General features: G+C 32.2%; 1 protein-coding gene across 2 annotated transcripts in view; it reads right to left on the bottom strand.

Moving 5' to 3' along the window:
- LOC108735923 (dual oxidase) overlaps window positions 1-18,271 on the bottom strand; it is a 104,805-nt gene extending 86,534 nt beyond the window's left edge. For both annotated transcript variants that reach the window (XM_018468156.2, XM_018468158.1), the window contains exon 1: window positions 17,960-18,271. In XM_018468156.2, the coding sequence (XP_018323658.1) occupies window positions 17,960-18,047 (88 nt within the window). In that variant the 5' untranslated portion in view covers window positions 18,048-18,271. The remainder of the gene's footprint in view (window positions 1-17,959) is intronic.
- Window positions 18,272-22,836: the final 4,565 nt, after the last annotated feature.

Here is a 22,836-nt window from a genome sequence, read left to right as displayed (position 1 = left end):
ACTATTAAATATCAAAGTGCTTCATATATATATAATAATAAAAAAAGACGTACAATTGCCGTATAGTGGGACTGGGTAGGTGATTTTTCGAACATTTTTTCTGTGAATGATTTTTCCAGATTTTTTGCAAACACAATATAAAAATAAACTCAAATTTGAATGTTGCGGTGTAGGTAAAAGAGCATCTAATTTTTAGATTCTGCATCTAATATGAACACTTAAAACACCTAATTTTGACATTTTTTAAATACGATTTATTGACTGCGTGGCTAGCATAACAGACCTAAAAAAATAGACTTCCACGTTGGCATCATACTTGCACAATTATCTGTATAAAAATGCCTATGGAGGAATATAAATGTAGGCATTATATTTTATCACCATTGTTGCCTCGGTGATAATGGTGATTTTTGTATTGCTTACCGTAAGATAAACTAATTTACCTATACCGCATTCCAAGACGTAGAAGCTATTGGAGGCCATTACGTGCCCTGAATCAATGTTTTGTCTTTAAATCAACCCAGTGCTTGTTTTCTTTATACCCAAATATGTATATGAAAGTATGACATTGATTTAAAATCTTTGTTAGTGTATAAAATGCAGTAAACATACAACTTGGAACGAATTGGAAAAGTGTTCAGTTATAGAGAAACGGCTCGGGATGCAGTCCATCTCTTTCATGAGGGGTGAAGATCTAACATAACTACTGGTAAGGAAAATCTAACTTTCGCCTTTATAATATTAGTATGGATGAACTCTTAACTGGACTTTGTCACCTAGACAATCACTATAAAATATGTTTGGTTTTAGAATAGAGACGTTTGTACTGGAATATATGCTATAAATACGTCAAGGGTTTGGCTTAGGTAATGGTAGAATTGGAATATGCAAGCTGCACACTATCGATTATGGCAAAAATTTAGACGAATTCAAATAGCGTATGATAAATTTTAGTGTGAATAGAAAGTATTCATGTAACGTTTACGTAATTTATGTGATTTAATAATTAAACTTGATGAATTGTTATTTTAGATTAAAGTTACTTTACTTTACCGTATTCTTAACATATGAAAGTATAGTGCTAACATTAATATCTGAACACAACGGAAAGGTTTAGTATATCATATATTGCTTTACTTTATGGAGGGTAAAGGTAAGGAGAACTATCTCGTATGGGGGAAAAGTTGAAAAAGTGTCCAGCTATAAGCAGTAAATAACAGTTCAAAACCCTCCAAAATGGCGCTAGTATAGGCAAAGGTATTATATGAATGTAGCAGAAGTTGATGGATTGAAGTAGTGACTAGAGTGATTAGTGACAGTCTAGTATACCAAACCTCAACCATTTAGGTAGTTCAAAGTAATTTTTTCCTTGTTTATTTTTTATCCTATTCTAATAACTTTCGGAGCTTTATTTGAAATTTACCCTGGTGCTATTGTGGCGCCACCCTAATTTAATGCAGTTTGACGGATACTTTTTCACAACAGAGATGGTACTCCTTACCTCTACCCTCCATACATTAATTAGACAAGCTATTACATAATATGACAAATTAGTTTTGGGTAGTAATTAGACGTATATTATTTCTGCATTAGAAGTGAAGAAATAGCCGCTGAAGGTTATTTAAGGCTACCAAGACTCAAATTTATCAGTGCAATCGGTTTGTCATGTAACATACATTATTAAGTAATAAATAGCTGGCGAAATTTACGGTTTACTAGTCAATGCATCAGCCGATCATTAGTATCTTATGTTGTACATAGGCACCTATTATATTACTAATGCTACTCTAGAAAAAACAATTGCTTTGAATTTTAGCGGTGAGGATATCGAAATTACCACAATTTTTCTAAAAACCGCAAGATACGATAATGTATGATCCCCGGACAGGGCTGTAGCTACAGTCCAATTTGAGGTAGGGCAGCATTGGTTACAGGTAAGGCAAAAGTAAAAAATTGATCTGCTCTCGAAGTATGAGCTCCTAAATCAATCACTATATATATTCAATAGCTATTCGTAGACAAATAATTTCTGGTTGAACTTCCAGATATGGATGTAGAGATCCACGTCTAAATGAGTGAGGTAATAATTAATTGTTGGGTGGGGTGATACGAGTAAATAAATACGACCAAAAATACCGTTTAGATTATATTGTTTCTGAAAACTTATTATAATAATTAACATATCTAATAATAAAAAATATTTAAAACAGCTGAATTCTACGATTCGCCATGTTATTAAAAATGCGAAGAACTTCGTTCAGATCAAGAAATACCATACCAGCCATTCTCTCGTGACCGATTGACAGCCTTTGAGGCCTACTAATTTCAGTTAAAGTTGAAAACGTAGATTCTCACACTGCAGTGCTACATCCTACAGTTGCCACAGATGCCAAAAGTTCATATATATCTTTGGTTTTTTTTAAGGTAGGGCATTGTGATTTCAGGGTAGGGTATTGCTTCACAATGCCCTCCCTAGCTACGGCCGTGTCCCCGGATATAGTAAGAGATGAATTAAAATTAATTGTATTTGTCTTTAAGGAAGTAGAAAAAGTAAAATAAGAAGTTACAGATTTTTCCTGAATATTTCAGTTGATTGATAATTTTAGAAAAATTTCTGTAAGGCTTTCATTTCAGATTATCTGTAGCGGTAAAAATTAATTCACTTTAATTTCAGTTAAAGTTTGAGAATTAGACGTCATCTATTTTAGCGGCGTTGTTGTTAGATTCTTTTGCTTCTTTAATCGTTCAATTAAGGTCAACAATTGATACAAAGTTCCTCATAAATCTAGTCGATCTTTGATTAATGCCCGAAGTAGGTTCTAGTATACCGCAGTCTACTGTCAACTATTCACTCAAAAATCCAAAATAAAATTTTGGCCTCTCACTAGTGATATCAATTCTGTTCTTGTAAGTAACATACTCTGGGCTTAACTATGGGGTCAAAATTCAGTCTGCATTTCGTATTAGTAGATAAAATTTCCGGGTGTGGAAAGTGTAAAATGACCGAACTGAGTGTATTACATACATAATTTTAATTCCAACTTTATTAAGTGCATGCTTATTATTTTTTCCTGAGAGAGCTTCTAGGCTAATACTGCTTGTTAAAAAGCTCTTTAACATATCTACCGTATACAAAAAAATTACAAAAATTTGTTACGTTGTAAAGGAAAGAAAAATTTTTCTTCGAAATTCGATTAATTAATTTATTTGAAAGACTAACGCGAGCTGAAGCATGATAACTTAGGGAATAGTTTCTCTTAATGATGTGATGTCAAGATAAAAAAATTGATCTCACTTTCCCGAAGGGCATTTCATCCATGCTTACCCTGCTATACTCTTTGTTTGCTGTAAATTTTGTGGTGCAAGTAGGGGTAAGTACTATAAAGTAATCATCTCGAACGAGACTTTCATATGATTACAACTATACTTTATATACTTACAGATAAGTTTGTTTTGTTTCTAATAAACTAGGGTCCCGTAGCTGGATGGTAGTTAGGCAAATATTGGAAAAATAAAAGAAAAATCCTAAATCATGAAATAGGAACAAGATCAACGTTGATTACTCTTTCTCAACAGTTGCCTCTAGGTGATTGTATCTTTACTAGATGACATCCTTCTCTGCAACTATTCCGCCACTTACAGTGTTTTATCTATGGTAGCCAGAATTTTCAAATAATTCAGGACACTCCTGTTTTAAATCCAATTTTACTACAATAGAAAGTACTGAAAATTGTTACAAAAATTGGGATAAATTGGCCCGTTTTTATTTAAAAGGGGGACACCGGAGGATGCAAGCACTGTAGAGGATATCAAAGAGTAGTGTTCTCCTAAAAAAAATCGCATTCTTTTATCCTAAAAGGTTGTTATATACATACTTATTTTAAAACTTCTTTTAACTGTACCTACTACTTAAAAATTCAAAATTATCTCATGCAATTAGTTTGAAAGGTAAAATTGATAACTTATTAACTACCTTCTACTAGTTTTAGTTTTAGTTAAAATAAGATCAATACTTTTCTACTTTTGTATAATGACAGTTTATTACAGAAATGTTAGCGGCGTACAAAATTATAGAATAGTAACTTTTAGTTTTGACTGTATTTGTTGAGCAATAAAAAATTGTAAATAAACTACTAACGAATCGAAAGATAGGTAGGTGTAATATAGTGTCACGTAGGCAATCCACCTTAAGGGAACAAGAGTAAAGAGGCCTACAGTGAGTTGCCCAGATTGGTCTAAAAGCAAAAAAACCAGAGTCTCTAGAATCTACATCCTGGAATCTTTCTAGAAAAAGTCTAGCTCCCATCGTGAGGTCGGAAGAAGTAGTTATTGCTAAATATAAAGCGATAGAAGACGAAATTAGAAAAAGAACGAAGAAGCGATTTAGTGGGCGATATGGTAGTGTTAATATTATTAATTAATAATAGTAGTATTAGCTAAAGGTTAATTAGCAAAAAATAAATTAGTAGTGCAAAAGGTATGGTGTATGAAATGAGACTGAAGAGGATACAAGAGATAGCAGGATGAGGTTTTGGAGAATTTTATTGAACATTGCAGAACGTTCCATCTACCAATTTTCACAAAATTTCTGTTGATCGTAAACTACCCCAACATACCCTACATATGATTGGAAATCTCTAGAAACGAAAAGTAAGACTTCGACGTCACCGAAGATTTTTATCAAACCTTTTGGAAGATATTACGGATTGTGAATAAACGTTTCAAGCCATAAATCATTGGAAAGCTCTACATGGGAGAAGAACGAATACGACGTCTTCTAAGAATTTCACAGAGTTTTCTGGAATTTTCCATTGGCTGCAAGAAATCCCAAAAGTCATACATCGTTGAAAAGCTCTCAAAGCGGGAAGAACGATTCGACTTTATCGAATTTCATCGAATATTTCGAAAGCTTCCATCGGCTGTAAGTTTGCCAAAATCAAAAAATTTTACAAAGCCTACTAGAAAACTTCTAAAATCTAGATTCTAGAATCTCTAGTCTTCCTTGTTAGTAACCCAATCTAGGCAGCCCACTCCCTCGCGTATATGTTAATCGAAAAAGACAATTTTCAAAGAATATGACGGTTACCACTGAAAAGATCTTCCAAGCGCGTTAGAACGGCATTTACTACCTCGTCTTATATATTTATATTGGTTGAAGTTGATGTGGCTTTAATTTTAGACCTTTTGTTACGCGAGCTTATCGTTGCAAGTTGCAAAACTCAATCCAGTATAGACTTCAGTGGATTTAGTCTAGTATATTTTGGGTACAAGCATTCTTCTTTTTAATCTTGAAATAAATCTTGAAAACTTAGGTTAGAGATTAGGCCACTTTCTTTATTTTATTTGTTTTTTTTTATGTTCTCTGCAACTGCGTACTATCTGTGATTGATACGGTCCTGATTACGAAATCAAAATCGGACTAAATCAGGAATCCTTATCGTCAGGACCGGATCAATTTTATAATATTCTTTACAGATCTACTTTTACATTCCGGCTCTCATTTTATATTTCAAATTTACCTTTAAGAAAAAGAGAACAATTACCTACATCACAACTACGTTTTACTAACGTTTGTTATTAATATCTTAATATTTACTTATTTATTCAATATTTGTAATTGACTGCAATTAATTAACTTATTTATTACTGACTAAATTCTGTTTTTAAAATTTTTGATTTCTCAGCCTTATTTAAGCTCCATTCGAGGAACTACTAAAAGTCTCTGACGGTTTTTTCCGCTTTTCTTGTGACAGTAAACCGCTTACTATCTATATTATTTTTAATGTGATTTTCTATTAACCACCATTAAGTTAGAGGTATCGTTCAACATGCACTCGCACTAATGTAAATTCGTAAATAACAAAAAAATACAAAAACTAATACAATCTACCCCAAAATACGAGTACCTCTAATTTAACTATATAGTTTCAGTGATGGTTACTGTTTAATAATCGTGTCAAGATTTCAGAATAATGATGTGATTAACTAACGGGTGACACGTGTTTCAATAAATAAGTTTGTGATATATCCAGTAATGGAATGGTAGTGATTTATTTTTTAAATGTGTTTCAATATAAAGTACACTTATTATATGATAGTTATATGGCTACTTCTTGCTATACTTACGTTAGCTCGTTCATTAATTATTATTATTAAATTCACCATCATTATTAAAAATTTTCCGAATTCCATTGCTAGCTAAAATTATTTTTGAAAATAATATTTTAAATTATTTGTCTTCATGAATTAGATCATTGTCGTTTGTTTAATAATTAAAGGTAGTAATTTCGTAATTCGTCTCATTTCCGTATATTACAAGTGCCAGGAGCAGCACTAATTATAAAGGTACCACGTATGGTCCTTATAAGATGAAACACTAAAATTCGTATTTGGTTTGAACTGTAGGTTCCGTACATGGTACGGAGGTTATTTAAATTCGGTTTTACTTATCAGGTATTTCTGTTCGGAACCGGCCTGAGCAGTGAATACGTTATCCTATTACGGATTATCATACCATATTCTGATTCACCCCTGAGCATGTTACAGCTAGCCTGAAAAAAATTCCAGTTCGGTACGCTTTACATTATCATGCAATGAAGAATTTTCGTTTTCTACGCTCGACTCATTTTGACCGGTTTCTTTCTTGGGTAAGGTCGAAAGCGAATTGCGAAAAAAGAAGAATCGACCAACTCTAGAATGCAATTGGGACATGTGCGTACAATTGTTGTTAGTTATGTTCATGTGGTAAGTGAGTATCTACAGACATACAAACGTTAGTATAAGTACATATAATTATACCCACAGCAAATACACGCATAAAATTATGGTCTTGCTTAACCCACTTATGAAGTGCTTTTATGCCGGTATACGAGATTGCTTTACGTACGTAGATGTAGTGCTTTCTCTTCGATTCATATTATAGATACGGCTAATTATTACAAGGCCGCAGAAGAAGTCGCATATTTCACAAGTTTACTGTCCTTTTTGTTTTAGTGGCTCTTTTTCACCGTCGTCATCATCATTATCATGCGTGAACATTCTCAAACATTACAGTGTAAATATATGGCTAGGTGCCACAACATTTTAGGTTAAATGCATCTTGTGAGAAAGTTTATTTTGACGGAAAGACTTGACCGTTGGACTCAGACATGTTTTAATCAGGTTCATTCAGTATATTAATAATACGTGAGTATAATGTAAAAAAATGTTGAATATTTGGGAAAAATACCATATATCCGTGAATTAGAATGACTCTGGAGTTGCTGCGACTTCTGCGGGAGATAAGACTTCATAAATAATAATAATATCCACAATACTACTTTTTAGTGTGTAGTTTTAAAAGATTTAAAAACATATGAAACAGAAAACTGCGAAAAAGTTGCACCATAATTTTAATGTATTGTCTGAAATATTTGTGTATTTAACGTATTTAAATACATGTCGGAATAACATTTATTTCTCCATTAACATTTATTCGTTGATTATCCATTGTAATAGGAAAACGCACACATTTTAAACAATAGTTCTTAACAATCAGTTTTAATTAAGTAGAAACAAATACACAAGCTGTCTCTGTTTCCCGACCGTCGGCACCGAAGTGTTCTTCCAAGTTTTTCTATCCTTTCGTTTATAACAGAACAGCCCGTGTCTACGTTCAGTGAACTCAATTATCACCTCGACTTGAAATATGTTACTTTATCCTTAGAACCTAATAAATTGATACATGTCAACTAGGACCTAAACAACATTTGAATTTTAATGTGACTTATCTGAGTACATGCTTTTCCTATGAATCCTGCAGCTCCCATCTACCTTTAAGTTATGTCAGCATTATTTTTTTGACGAGTTGGCAGTTTAGTTTGGTGCTGTAGTTGTATTCTAGTTTTCCTGGGATCCCTGTGACACCACGTCAGTTAGAACTTGGTCAAGATACCAGTGATAATCAGTCGACGGATTTTATAATTAATGGGCTGCGATTTTTCCTGAAAGTATTTATTTTAATCCATGCGTTTTTTTTTTTATTTGCCACTATGTATTATCTTTGCTGTTTGCTATGCGTTTTGACTTAAAATAATAAGTTACCGAAATTGCAATTCCTTCAGCACAACACTGTATTTTCTAAGCTATGGTTACATATCCCTCCCATCAATCCTGTCATTTTTTTATTAATAACATTCCAAAATAAAATACGCTACATAATTGCTGTCATTTAATGATACAACGAGTATTACTAATTTAATTTTTAATTGATTATAAAGTCCCTGCTTCATACAAATAGGTTTGGGTCAAACTGGTACCATGTCAGTAGTTGTGCTCAAACATTTACACGTCAGTAGTAGAAGGTTAACATGCCTACCATAATGCCCTTACTGTCGACTCGAAACAAAGAGAAAGCGATCAAATTTGATGCCTTACGCATCCTTAACTAATGTCTCTTATCTCCTTTTGAGATAACAAGTTCCCGCATTATCAATCACATATCATGCCCTGATCAGACTATAACCATGGATCTGCAGTTCTGACTATGACCTGACAAAAATGGTGCAACTCTCAACACTAACTTTGCGACTGTCCGCAATTACTATTTACAACTCTTTTGAGGCCCCTGCCTCCGCACCGTCTTCAACAGACTTATTTGATATCCACATCGTTTTCACCACAAACATCTAACTCGACAGGAACATTACTCTCCGACATCATTCTCACACTATCTTGAGGATATTTATGGGTTCAATTATTGACCAAAGATTTAATCAAATATCGGTCACCCTAAAGAATTTCTATTACTTTATACAGATCCCGAAAATTTAGATCAATTTTAGTATGATTACGTTCTTCATTTTTGAGTAATACATAGTCATTTATTTTAAATGTATCAACTTTTGCTTTACGGGCATCGAATCGGAACTTATCAGAACTAGCACTATTTTCCATATACGTATCTAGCGGCACTGTTTCTTAGCTCAGATAGATCAATTTTAGCAATATTTTCATGAACAGATGACAAACCCTTGTCACGTTGTTGTTCAGCTACCCGACTAGAAATTGGAAACATGTTATTCTAATATACTGTGAGCACCTGACAAGTTTTTCCAATTATAGGAATTACTTTTATGATGATGATAGTCAGTATTTCTATAGTTTATAAAAAACGTTAATGGAATTAGGTTTTTCAGACGAGGATTCTATCAACTTTTGATCGTTTTGACCCTTATAAAGTATAAAATCCTAAATTTTGTTTTTGGATTAAATGTGGATAAACCCAATACTTCGGAATGTGAATTTCCGTAAATTATCCAAGTGAAAATCTTTTTTTTTATTCAATTAAATTACGACTTTACCAGACTATTAGATACATTGAGTTGAGAAAAAAGTGGAAGGTAAATGGAACTATTTTGAATAATAAAAACCAATGCAGTTGCGATTACAATTTTTTGTAAAATCGACCATAACGCGAGTGTCCACCATCCGAGGTGGGCTACCGAATTCCATTTCATTCCCTTTTCCGGCAAATTCTGCCAAGTAATAACGTAGGTAGAAATTTAACTTTAAAGAATGTGTGTAAGACATAAAATAAAAACGGAATAAATATTCATATAATGGTTATCATTGGTAGAGGGTGATGTAGAGGATACAAACAAGTATTTTTCGATGGACACGATAGCCGTTGAATGTGCAGACGATTTATTTATGGTACTCAATAAAAATATCTTTTTAACAACTACCCACTGAGAGTAGCTGAACATACTGAAATGTTCTTTACATTTACTTTCCAAATAAAATAGAAGAAAACATTAAAAATAATAAATACAATTTAACTTAACTCTAGAGTTTCCTAAAACGGTGAACTTTCGAATAACCATACATTTACATACTGTTCTTGTTTTGTAGTACCCTTTCATCTCAGTTAGAAATTTTTTAAAATGAATTACATCATTGTAACTTCCACCTTTGCTAAAGAAAGTAGGATTTAAAGAATTGTAATAGCAAACAACTACTAAGCTTCAAATAATGCACAAATGTGGAAATTAATTTGTTTTAAGTAAATAATCTATGGAATGCTTAATTAACGGATTAAGACAAATATTTAGATCAAATGTCTCGTCAAAGTGCATTTTTTCTCTTCTTAGGAATATTCAGATTTAGCATAGTGGTGGTAGACTGGGCAGAGTGAAGCTCTTGAAGAGATTAATGGTGATACTATGGTGAATTTGAGCTACAAAAAAACATTCTGGAATTTTCTATAATCTTTTAATTTGATTTAAAAAAAAGAAATCATGCAGATTTTTGTGTACAATTGTTATTTCTGTGTGTAAACTGAATTTCAGGAAAACGTTGGTTATTTGGTTAATCCTTTTCCTTATCTTTCCTTATAAGGTCAACATTTATAGTGGTTTGCTAATGGTAACATATATCTAATCAATGTTTCAAAATTAATTTATTTATTTTCTTTAGACCAAAGGAAGGCAAGGTCCTGAAGTGTAAAGAAACGCATAACCTAACCGTTATCGATAAAAATAAACGTTCACTTGTCAAAAATAACAATAAATGTAAACTGGTAAAAACTGCAAAAATAAAGTACGCTAGTAATTATAAATCAACAATTCTTCTCTTCATTGCCATTAGTAAATAAATACACCTGCTGATTTCCTTGTGGGACTGTAAATGTTTTTATGTATTTACTGTTCCGTAATTTCTTTTCCATTTTTATGAGTTAAATTAGTTCTGGTTGTCGAAATAACAAACCGGTATTAGCTTTTTGTCTCACAATTGGTCAAGGTGTTTGATATAACTGCAGGTACCTACCTAAACATACTTACACATAATACCATGCATAGGAAACAGTTATAATTTTTGCAGATTTTTAGGAAAAAATAAATATCTGCATATCTAATAACAGTATATGTATTGTGTTTTGTCTTCATACACTATTTCTAATCAAGCTAAGTATGTAGATGTGGCGGCTACCTATCCAAGGAGAAGCACAATTAAAAATTTAATTACATTTAAGATTGAAAAAAGTGTTTAGTGTTGTTTCATGGCTTTGTGTACTACAAGTATTGAGGAGAAGAAAGAGCACTCCAAATAATAAGATGCCCAATTGCCGATCGTCACAGCTCTGATTAGCAAATAGGTACATCTTCTGTCAGTACAATTATATTGAAGGCGGAAAAAATTGTATTTTCAGCTTATTCAATGCTACACAATACCTACCAAATGAGCAAATGTTTTAGTTTGCTCAGGATCTGTAACAGCACAGTGACAAATTGTGAAGGTATTGTTGCAAAACGAATTTCTTAGCTGTTTTACTGGGCAATGCGTTTCGCAGCTAATGAAAAAATTGCAGTGAAAAAATCATAAACGTCGATGCTGCAGTTACGTCTACAAAATCAATCCACGTAGGATAAACATTTTAGTGCTAGTTGTTTGTTCAATTCTAAAGACATTTTAGCCCTAAAAGTTAGTAAACATGAAGGTTCCCAAGAGCATTCGAAAAATACGCTTAAATTAAGAATATTAGGAAAAATTATATTCAAAATGTTTTGATATAAGAACAAAGGCTTTCACGGCCGGAATCCATAGTATAGTGAAGATTCGGGCTATAGGCCCGTGGTCTAGGTGAACTATTCTGTCTGAGGATGTCAGCCGCAGTAGCTGACGAAACGTCTGGACAGAATAATTCACTTAGACTACGGCCCTATAGCCCGAATCTTCACTATACGAAAATGTTTTGAATTTATCGTATCGAAAGGCAATTCAAATACACAAAACAGTTTTTTTAGTATGCCTAATTTTCAAATAATGTACCCCGTTATTGCATTGGTTAGAAAAACAATAAAATACTTTTAAGAAAGGATGTCTATCAGAAATTTATAATAAATCATATAAACGTCAGAACCAATAGAACAATATCTTCAGTTTATAAATACTTTACTTAAACTATTAGAAGCTAAATACTGAGAATCTTAAGAGCAAGCAGTGTTTTTACGTTTGCGCCATGTTTGAGCTGTATCAGAAGGCCACAGAGTAGGTTCTGAACGTGCAATAGGGGAATTACTACCAACATATAGGTACATTCCGTGTACGCTAATTGCTCAAAATATATCGAATAACAATGTTGATTGCTACTAACACGTAGCTTCTGAATTCGAATTATTTTATTAGCTTCTGAAGCTTTATAAAATGATTTCTATTGGACATATTCACTAGATGGCAGTCTAATCGAAAGAATAACATAACGAGTTTCAATAAAAGTTGAAACTGGTCATTTTAGAACATTTTTAGAATGCAAATTGTCCCTTTATATGTAGTGTACAGTTCGCTCTTAACATCTAACGTTGAATACCTTGTAAGACGACCAAGATATGTACTGTATTAATGTAATATAATGGAGGTTTCGTACTTTTCATTTATTACTTAAATTTACTAATTTGAATTGCCTTGTGGTTATACATATACCCCTTCATAGTATTTTAATTCAGACTGACACACTAACAAAACCGAATTTTTAACTTTATTTGGTTGTTTAAAAATAATAGAAAAATATAGGTGATACTAACCACTATTTTATTTGCTTGACAAATTAGGGCAAATCTGATTTAATCCTAACACACAATAACACAAGTTTAAGTTAGAAGTAATATGTTATAAATGCCTACGTGGTATTTATTTATGTTCTTTAAGCCGCTCCTAAAATTAACTTATGTAATACACACACACCAACGATACAATGCTGCATAATAGTAATTAATTACTTTTTATATTTATAGCTGTAGGAGACAGTTTCAAAATAATTGCAAATTCATGAATGACAGTTAGAAAGCCATTAATGTTTATCGTTTTCATCGATCAGTTAGATAGTTTAAACAGTAACCAATAAATTTAGATCGCCTAAACTTTGTTTCAACTAGGATTACCGCGAGAATCAGGATCCTTGTCCTATGTTGAAAACGAAAACAATAGATAGTTTACGTAACCACGTAACGTAGGACGTACCGTACGTAACAGCATTTATCCCGTAGACGTCTGTGTTGGTAGGTTAGTTTTAGGCAAATTCGTACGTTGCGGTAGCAGATTTTTTGCGAAAGCTTAGATGATGACAACGTGAGCGACGTAAACGAGAATCAACGTGAGTTTTAAGTATCTTCACAGCACTCTACGTCGGTACGTAACGTGGAATGGTAGATTACAACGTGAGACAGTCGCTCTTGCGTTAGGCTTCTTACCTATACGTAAAAGCAATGGTGAAATAGGGGTGGAAATACACAAATGAATAAAGGTCGTATTGGATGTGGTATATAATTAACAAAAATCAATTATATCTTCTTAACAGTAAATAGTAGGTACAGGCATACTAAACGATTTAGAATAAAAATCTACATTCGAAAAGTGAAAATAAAGTGTTTCATTTAAAATAAGAAAGTATTTGTTTTCTGAAGTTTGCAATATTCAGATTAGCTTTTAGAACTTCTTGTATACGTTTTTTAAATTTTTGCATGACACCAAAGACCATTAATAATAGACACAGTAATAGTTTGTGTAAATAGAGTGCGCTATTATTGACAAAAATAGGAGAAATAGAGATGGTCGTTTATTTCCTATAAGCGGTGGAGCTTTCGGCTAGGCTTACATCATAAAACTTTAAAATAACCAAGATATTTAATGATATAATAAAAGGGTATTCTGTTTAAAAAAAGTGCCTACTTCCGGTGTAACCGTAAATGAAAAATAAATGAAACTATTTTATGTTAATAGAACAAATCAAATTATTACGAATGCCAAATTTTCAACAGTAAATCCTATTAGGTACTTCTTAAAGTTGTAACGAAGGACTTCGTTGGTATACCACCCACATACCTATTTATATATACTATAAACACATATTCTTTTATTTAGTTCTTAAGTAGTTGTTGAACTTTTAAAATAATCTCTGCAATTATGAACAAGAAGTACTGTCTTTCTGCGAAAAGTGAAAAAATAAAGCCAAAGAGGAACGTAATTATAAAAATATATGATATTTATACAGATGTCTAATCAAAAGAGCATTTTCTTTAATAACATGAACTATTCAAGTGTAATTTTTGTGTTGCAATTTCAGATAAAGATAAATATATAGAAAGGTCACAGTATACGTTATACAATTACCCTAGATACACCTACACACATTTTAAAAAATGGTTTCTTGTAGTTATTGCTATTTTTATTTTTATCAAAAATAACTGCCTGCGGTGTGTGTGACAACAAACCGTTGCCTTATTTTAGGTAAGTGCTGGATTAAGTTAGAAAATTTGAGTAAATGATTTTCTGATGTGTCAGAGAGAAAAGCTTTAAAAAACAATTATTTGGTACATGGTACAGATAGAAAAATCGAAATAGGTCAGTGACTATTCAAAATTAAAACATATTTAATTTAATTTAATTTAATTTAATCTAATTTAATTTATTAAGCCAGAAAAATTACAACTAATATGATTATAAAAAAGTAAGCGAAAAAGCCTGTCGGCACACAAGAAAACGAAAAGCAAAACTTGCAAAATAAACACGAAACTTACATGCTAACAATTACCAATTAATAATAAGTGAGAAAAAGATCATTAGTGTACATTTTCATAGACCCATTTTTTTAATTTGGTAAATTCCTTTTTTACATCTATTATTTTCCAACTGTTTGGTAAGTCATTAAAAAGTTTCACTGCATAAATATAACTATATGTCTAGTTCTACAGTCAGAATTGATGAATAATTGCTTTAAATTGTAATAATTAAACTTCAGGGATTCATAAGCAAATAATAGCCTGATATTGAGAGGAGAATTAGTATAATAGTGGTTTTTATTAATTATTGTTGTAGTCTGTTTTGTAATTTTTGTAGACTTATACACTATTATTGTAAGCCCCTTCCCAAGCAATTATTCCCTGTTGCATAGCATTATGGAAAAAAGCATAATAAACCATCTAAGATTTCAGTAGANTGTAATTTTTGTAGTACTTCTACATTGTTATTGTAAGCCCCTCCCCAAGCAATTATTCCGTATTGCATAACACTATGAAAAAAAAGCATAATAAACCATCTTTAAGATTTCATTAGACATGAATTTAGATAATTTAAAAAAGATACAAATAAGATATTTTAGTTTATTCATCAAATATTGAACATGTTTGAACCACCTTAATTAGAGTCAAAAAATAAACCCAGATCTAAACCGTCAGGTATACTATCACTGTAGTTAGAAATGGTTATATATACAGATTTAGTAATATTTAAAGATAGCTTATTAATTGCCAGACATTTAGAAACATTTTTTAAATGCAGGTTTTTAGCGATTTGTACATCGTTCCATGTTTCACCTGATACAACAGTGGCAGTGTTATCTGTATAAGAGAGTATAGAATTTTTAGGCATATCAAGAAGTAGATCATTTACATAGAGTAAGAATAAAAAGGGCTGAGAATTGTCCCTTGAGGGACTCCAGTTCTACCATTAATATAATCACTTTCAAAATCACCTAAGCTAACCTCCTGTTTTCTATTATTTATATAAGTAGATACCAACTTATGCACAGCCCCTCTTAATTCATAACAATATAATTTGTTTAAAATAATCGTGTGGTAAGTAGGTGTCAAGCCTAAGAATGTTACAGCAATAGGTTTGCTCTTATCAAGCTTATCATATATTTTATTTGTTGAAAAACTTATGAGCATCTGTGGTACCTATATTTTTCCTAAAACCAAATTGCATTTCGGACAAAATTTTACTGTTTGTAACAAAATTATATATTCTGTTGTAGATTTTTTTTTCAAAAATTTTAGCTATGTTAGAAACTAATGATATTGTTCTATAATTAACTGCATTATTGTTGTGATCAGATTTATAAATAGAGACCACTACCGTCATTTTCAGCGTGTCAGACCAAACCGAATTAACAATGCATAAGTTAAAAATATAGGATAAAGGATCAGCGATATGCATAGATAAAGCTTTAAGAGTTTTTGGTATTAATATTGTCAATAGCACCACTTTCGATTTTAAGTTATAATTATACTTTGAATTTCGAGAGGATCAGTTAGATTAAGAAAAATGCTTTTATCATTATAGGGGAAGCAATTCAATTTTACCATTCGGTGATGACTTAATATTTTTACTTAAGCTTTCGCCAAATACAGTTGAAATAAATATAAAGGAGACTGTGGCGTATTGATAAACAAAAAGAAAAGTCTTACTCCAACTAACCACAACAGTTTAAAAACAACACGCACAAGACTGTCTTCCGTTGACAATGCTCACAACGTGTATGTGAGCGAAACACGTGTCCGTGTTGTTTTTAAACTGTTATGGTTAGTTAGGCTAAGACCTTTTTTTTGTTCATACAGTTTGATATTTCATTAGGGTCTCGTATTATTCCGTTTTCATTTTCAATGAAGTTTATCGTGTTACAGTTTTCAATCTTTTTGCCTAATTTAGTATTAATGAAATTCCATAAATTCCTTGAAATACTAGAATTTTCCCTAATAGTATCCTTAATAACGTTATTTGCCTGATGACTATAGTCACATTGACCATTAGCAAATATAATATATACTTTTTCCCAAGGCCAAAAACGGCCGGCAGCAAATCAACATTATTGCAGTTTGTTGCTAGAAATACATAACTGTTATAAACATAAAAAGTCGAGCCATTGATCATTATCGCTGCAGCTGATTGTTCCGATGAATATTATTGGAAATTCGAATTAAGAAGACAGTAATATTCATAATATAAAGTTTCAACTTTTAACTTGAAGTAAAGAAATGGAGAAATTCCTTTTAAAGATAAATGAACGCCATACATACAAAAAAAATATTCGAGTTACGGAAGTTCGACTGTATTTAATAATTTGAGTTTTGTTTTAGTTTAGTTTTATAATGAAAAAAATGATAATTATTAATTGCATAAGATCCATTCTTGATAACAGGTTTGTCATACAACTGATTTAATTTTTTTAATAAGTTTATTTTTATTGTTTACATTTTAATAAAAATATGTACCAGTCTCATATCTAACATCATCTACGTACAGAGATGACTAATTATCTCGAAAAAGACTTGTATAACAATAAAAGGCAAAACGTTGACGGCTGCTATAAACCGTTTCGTTGGTTTTAATTCTTACATTGAACAGGAAAAAAAATAGATATTGAACTCTTCTCATTATTTTCTATACAATTTATCGTATTTACTGATAACGATAGTTTTGTTTATCGACAGTCAAAATCTTCGACTTTTAATGACAATATAAAACGTTATTAAAATAAAAATGTATCTAACATTTGTGTTTTCGAATAATGAAAAGTTTACAAAATTCAGGAAGTAGCATACAATAATGTCAAATACATATGCACCTCAATAACACCAATCTGTCTTCGACTATGAAATGTTAGAATTTTTTCCGTAAAAAATTACAAAATTATGATTTTTCTTAGGTACTTATATTAAATAAAAACTCGTCAAAGATGTATTAATTCTAATTTAAAATAAAAAGGTTTAAGTAGCTCTCTGGTCGATTTATGTTGGTATACTCATTATTATTTTCTTCTTACCTTATACAACGTCTGTGAAAAGTACTAACTCTAAGTAATGTCAGAATATATTTCCATTGTAATAATTATCAAAATGATGAGGTTATATGTGTATTCATTGAATTCAGGCGTTTACAACCTTTGAATATTTTTACTTCATTAAAATTGGTAAGTTTTAATATGTCTGTTAACATAGCATAAATAGATTCATTTTGTATTAGCACGTGGTTTTATGATAAAATATTTAGTTCAGCTTAAATCAATAAATAACACAACTTCTAAAAATAATTGGGCTTAAAAGCAAAACATAATCTTTAGTTAACTATTTGATGTTGTGTTTCTGCCATCTATTTAAGCCGTAAATCACTTGAAAACGGCCAGTAAAACTTCATTCTCATGACATACCTGTGCGAACGTGAGTGATTACTACCAGTAAAGTGTATATGGGCAGAAAAAAGAAGAAATTGCGATGACCCGGATATAGGCAACTCATGTTGGGTCAAATTCGAGGAAATTGTTGTAAAATCAGTTGACACACATCCTGTCTGGTCTATATCTGTAATTGCAGCAACTCACTACTAGTCATTCACAAGAAAAAGTTCCGCCACTATCACCAACACAGATAAGAGAACGTATATCAACCACGTTCAGCGAATAAAGACATTTGCATTAATGAACAAACAAGCATATCCTACAAATGTACCATTCAAACTAACAGTTAACAGATGGTGTGGACACAAAACACAAGAACGAGAAGAGAAAGTAGTCTTCAAGGCGTTGATCCCCACCAGCGGGTTTTATTCATGTTTTAAGTCACTAACTAATAGTAAGCATCAACTCGCTCTTTATTTTGGATCCGTGCATGCAAAAGCATTAATCCGCTTGATTTCAAATGGGAACGGTCGGTTTAATGAAAGGATTCAATTACACTTAATTCTTATAGAGCTATTAAATTGTTATAAATCTTTTTGCTGATTAAGAAGTGTACAGGACGTTTTCATCACCCATGTCTTTTTGAATATACCATTATTACTTACGATTAGCTATAGTTATGACCTTGACGTATAAAATTATCAAACATTTAACAACTATTTTAATTAATAGAAGTAAAAATTTTTGGAAGCCTACTTAGTTTAAGCATCTTCCTTATCATTAAATGTTCCTTTCTGTAGAAAATAGATAAGTAGGTACTGGAGAACCAGGAAGACAGTTCAGCATCTATTTCTTCCCCTTAATTTGTAATATAAAGAAATCAGTTGTATATTAATATCGCCACGTGGTTGTTTTTAATATCGTAATTATTAGTTTATCTGTACATATGAAATTTTTTCTTGCCTATTGTGGTTTATTTTAAAAAATGTTTCACTTTCGGAATGCATGGTATACCTACTACTACTATTTTAAATCTGTTTTTTCTGCGTTTACATTTATTTTTACTGTTCCTTCTATGTCACCTATGCTTTACATTTCTACTTCTTTCATTATTTCTAGACAGCATGGCATCCGCACATTCTTTACCATATTTTTTCTTTACTGGTTCTGTGCTTCAGATGTGACTTTTGGCTAGTTTCGCATATAGTTTATTCTGTATTCTTTCATTTAACTAATACTTCTCTCATATTGATTACATCGAATTCTCTAACGAACTCCAACAATTCTTCTTCTTTTTTCTCATCATTGAGTTATAACCAAGGATAATCTTTTTTGTATTTACTTTGTGCTTTTGGATGCCTATATATTTCTTTTCCCTTTTCCTTTTACTTTTCTCTTTTTACTGTTTGTTCTTTATCCTCATCGGACGATTCGGTAAAAAACTCGTTTTTTCTTTCTTTCCATATTCCCATTTTTCTTTTAATGAGTACCCTATTGTAACCAATTTTCACCTCGTTTTTATTTACTCCCTTTTATTTTGTTATTGTTATCAATTAGATACTTTGCTTATCTTTAATCTATAATTATAAGGCCTTATTGCAATATAAACAAAAGCATATAAAGAAAAACATTGATCGCAGCCATCTTACATTATATCATATTCATATATCATCCTATTTTGGGAAAGGGCAATCACCTTCCTCCCGCATTAGGAGCACAACGTTAGATTTCTAAAAGTACAAATACAAGTCGCAGATTTTGGTAATTAGGTACTTTTACGATTGTCAAATCTGTATTACTATTTTCAATACTCGCGTCTGCAGCTCACCGGTCTGCTATTATTCCCAAACAAATAAAAGAAAATACATAACAACGACAGCAGACTTCAGGACTAGGAATAATAACACACCTACAAAAAAAATCGGGCTGGGGGTGTTGACCATGTATTTCATATGTTTCTGGGGTCGCATACAAATCCGAGGTCAATTTAACCCCAGTACGACAATTCAAATACAAGCTTCTTCTTCTTTGAAATGAAAATAAAATGCTCTTTCAATCAACGCCTAAAATATTCAAATCGGTTGAAAGGTTCAGAAGATATTAAAATGCACAGATTTGGAACTACATCGGCCTCACTCTCCCTCAAAGAAAAATGTCACACAGCAAAAATATGCAAAATACCCTGTATAATGTGACGATTTTAAATTTTACTTATGATTTTAGGTAGACCTTCATAAGTCTTTCGTATTCTAAAATTTACCGTTTTCAAGCTATCATTTTTTTTAAAGTAGCACAGAGCAGTAGGTAGCAAAAAATCATACCTTCTCTACAGTAAGAAAGCTGGAGCAACAATATTCTCAGAAAAAATAGCTGTACCCACAAGCTTCTCATCCATACCTTCTAAGAGGGTTTATTACACACAAGGTATATATATTATGGCGGATTTGGAAAATCGTTTCTGATCCGACGGGACTTGAACTTTCACGAAATTTTTGTACAAACTAGAGTGGGTGGATCAGCATGCGAGTTTCGATTATTTTAGGAGCCGGACCATAGGTTCAACCATAAATAATATTTTACGAGTCGGAGCGTGGAATGTTAGGACAATGAGGCAAGTAGGGAAATTGGAAAATTCAAAAATGGGGATGAATAGATTAGAATTAGATATAGCAGGCATTAGTGAAGTGTGTTGGCCCGAAGCTGGAGACTTCTGGAGTGGAGACTTTAGAATAGTACATACCGGATGCGTAGGAATGTAGGGCAGAGTGTAAAAGGTTATTTACAAAAAAGCGATAGGATGGTTATAGTTAAATTAAATTTGAAGCTGGTAAAAACGGTATTAGTAGATGTAGTAGAGTTTATGCAGATATAAAAAACGTGTTAAGTTTAGATAAAGGGCAGGAAAACCTAATAGTTGAAGGAACCTTCAACGTAGTAATAGGTGACGGTAAAGTTGATGCAATAGCAAGTTCTTTTGGACTAGGCAGTAGAAATGATAGGGGAGATAGACTGATGATAGAATTTTGCGGTAAACATAACTTAACCGTCGCGAATAATTTATTCAACCATCACGTTAGGAGGCGCTATATGTGGAAGATGTCAGGTGATTTAGGGAGATATCAGTTAGATTACATACTTGTTAGGCAAAGATTTAAAAATCAAGTGAAGGACTGTAGGAGTTATCCAAGAGCAGATATAGATAGCGATCATAAGTTAGTAGTTATGATGACATATATTAAACTGAAAATTCTGAAAAAGAGGGAAGGTAGGAGACGTCTTGGCTTAGAAATGAGATTGTATGCTTAATAGAAGAAAGGCGGAAATACAAAAACAGAACAGACGAAGAAGGGCAAAAAAGATATAAGGCTATAAAGTGGGAAATAATTAGGAAGTGTAGGGCAGCTAAGAAACAGTGAATTGATAGAATGTGCAAAAAAGTAGAAGAAAAGTTTGAAGTAGGTAAAACCGATGAGGCTTATGGTATAATTAAAAGGAATTTTAGAGATGTAGGGTACAGTTGTAATAATATAAGAAACGAGGCAGGGGCCATTCTGATAGAAAATGAGGAAATGGCAGACAGGTGGAAAGAATATTTAGAGAACCTATACGCAGGCCATGAGTTAGGAGAAATATTAGAGAAAGAAGATAGTGTGGAGCTAGGTTTTCCCGTATGTTTAAGTTAGTTAGTTACATTTACGAGATGGGGAAAGTTCCAGAGGATTATAAACGAAACGTGGTATTAACCATATCTAAAAAGAGAGGCGCGGATAGGTGCGAGACATTTAGAGCAACTAGCTTAATTTCCCATTCGTCAAAAATCTTAACTAAAATTGTACCGAGAAGGATAGGAAAAAGGGCGAAAAAACAGAGAACAGAGAAGTCTATGGTAGTCAATAAGAAATAGGCGAGATAGTTTGGAAGGACACTTTCACAGACATGAAGGTCTAGTCAGAGACGTATTAGAGGCAGACGGGAGTCAGGAAGGGGGGAGATAGACCTAGATTATATTAGTGTTTGCAAATAGCTAAGGATGTTGGTTGTTCTAGTTTTAGGGAAATGCGAAGATTAGCTAGCTCAGGATAGGAAAGAGTGGAGGTGCGTGTCCAACCAGTCTGACTGGACTGACGACCTTATGATGATGATGGCGGATTTGGTTAACTTCAAACAATCGTCGAAGTAGTGCACTCTGTGTGTATTTCCATAGCCTTAAGAAGAATTTTATTCTCTTTCGTAGGTTTCCCATTACTTACTGTTCTTTGTGAAAGTAGCTAAAATCGTTTAGTTCTTCAGAAAGATGAATGTGAAATTCTTAGCAGAACTACAAAGCAAATAATTTAAGTTAATTGTTGTCACTCAAACATCCAAACTGACAGTTTAGTAGCTGGATATTACTATTCTCAATTGGTGTTTTCGAGAAAGAAAAGTCACCGCGCGGTGTGTCTACGAAATATTTACGATTTTTACGAAGAGCTGAAATTTCTGACGCATTATTCCCGCGCTAAGAATGGAATGTACGTATAAACGCTATCATTTAATCTTCTATTGTTTAGATTAAATAGGAACGGAGTATATTACCATATTATACATCATAATAGTTATACATATAAAACAGTTCTTGACACAAAATTAATTCGTGAGATTTCTGGACTACTAGATTACTTTTGATAATACGCGGTGAGTTTCCTATATTGAAAACACCAAATGTCAATTATAAAGTATTATTTTTATTAAGAATAAACAATGAAAATACGTATTTAAATTAAGAAGAATTTTAAAAAATTAGTTGCAATACGGTGAATTACAGATAACAATAGTAAAAGAAGCCACAAAACAATAAATAAAATTAAATAATTAACGATAACAGCTGGTAGTACGTAATTAAACGTATTAGTTTAATCGTTAGATATGCC

The sequence above is a fragment of the Agrilus planipennis genome, unplaced genomic scaffold (assembly GCF_000699045.2).
Source record: "Agrilus planipennis isolate EAB-ADULT unplaced genomic scaffold, Apla_2.0 scaffold95, whole genome shotgun sequence".
Classification (NCBI taxonomy): Eukaryota; Metazoa; Arthropoda; class Insecta; order Coleoptera; family Buprestidae; genus Agrilus; species Agrilus planipennis.
This window is presented reverse-complemented; position numbering and strand designations above follow the sequence as displayed.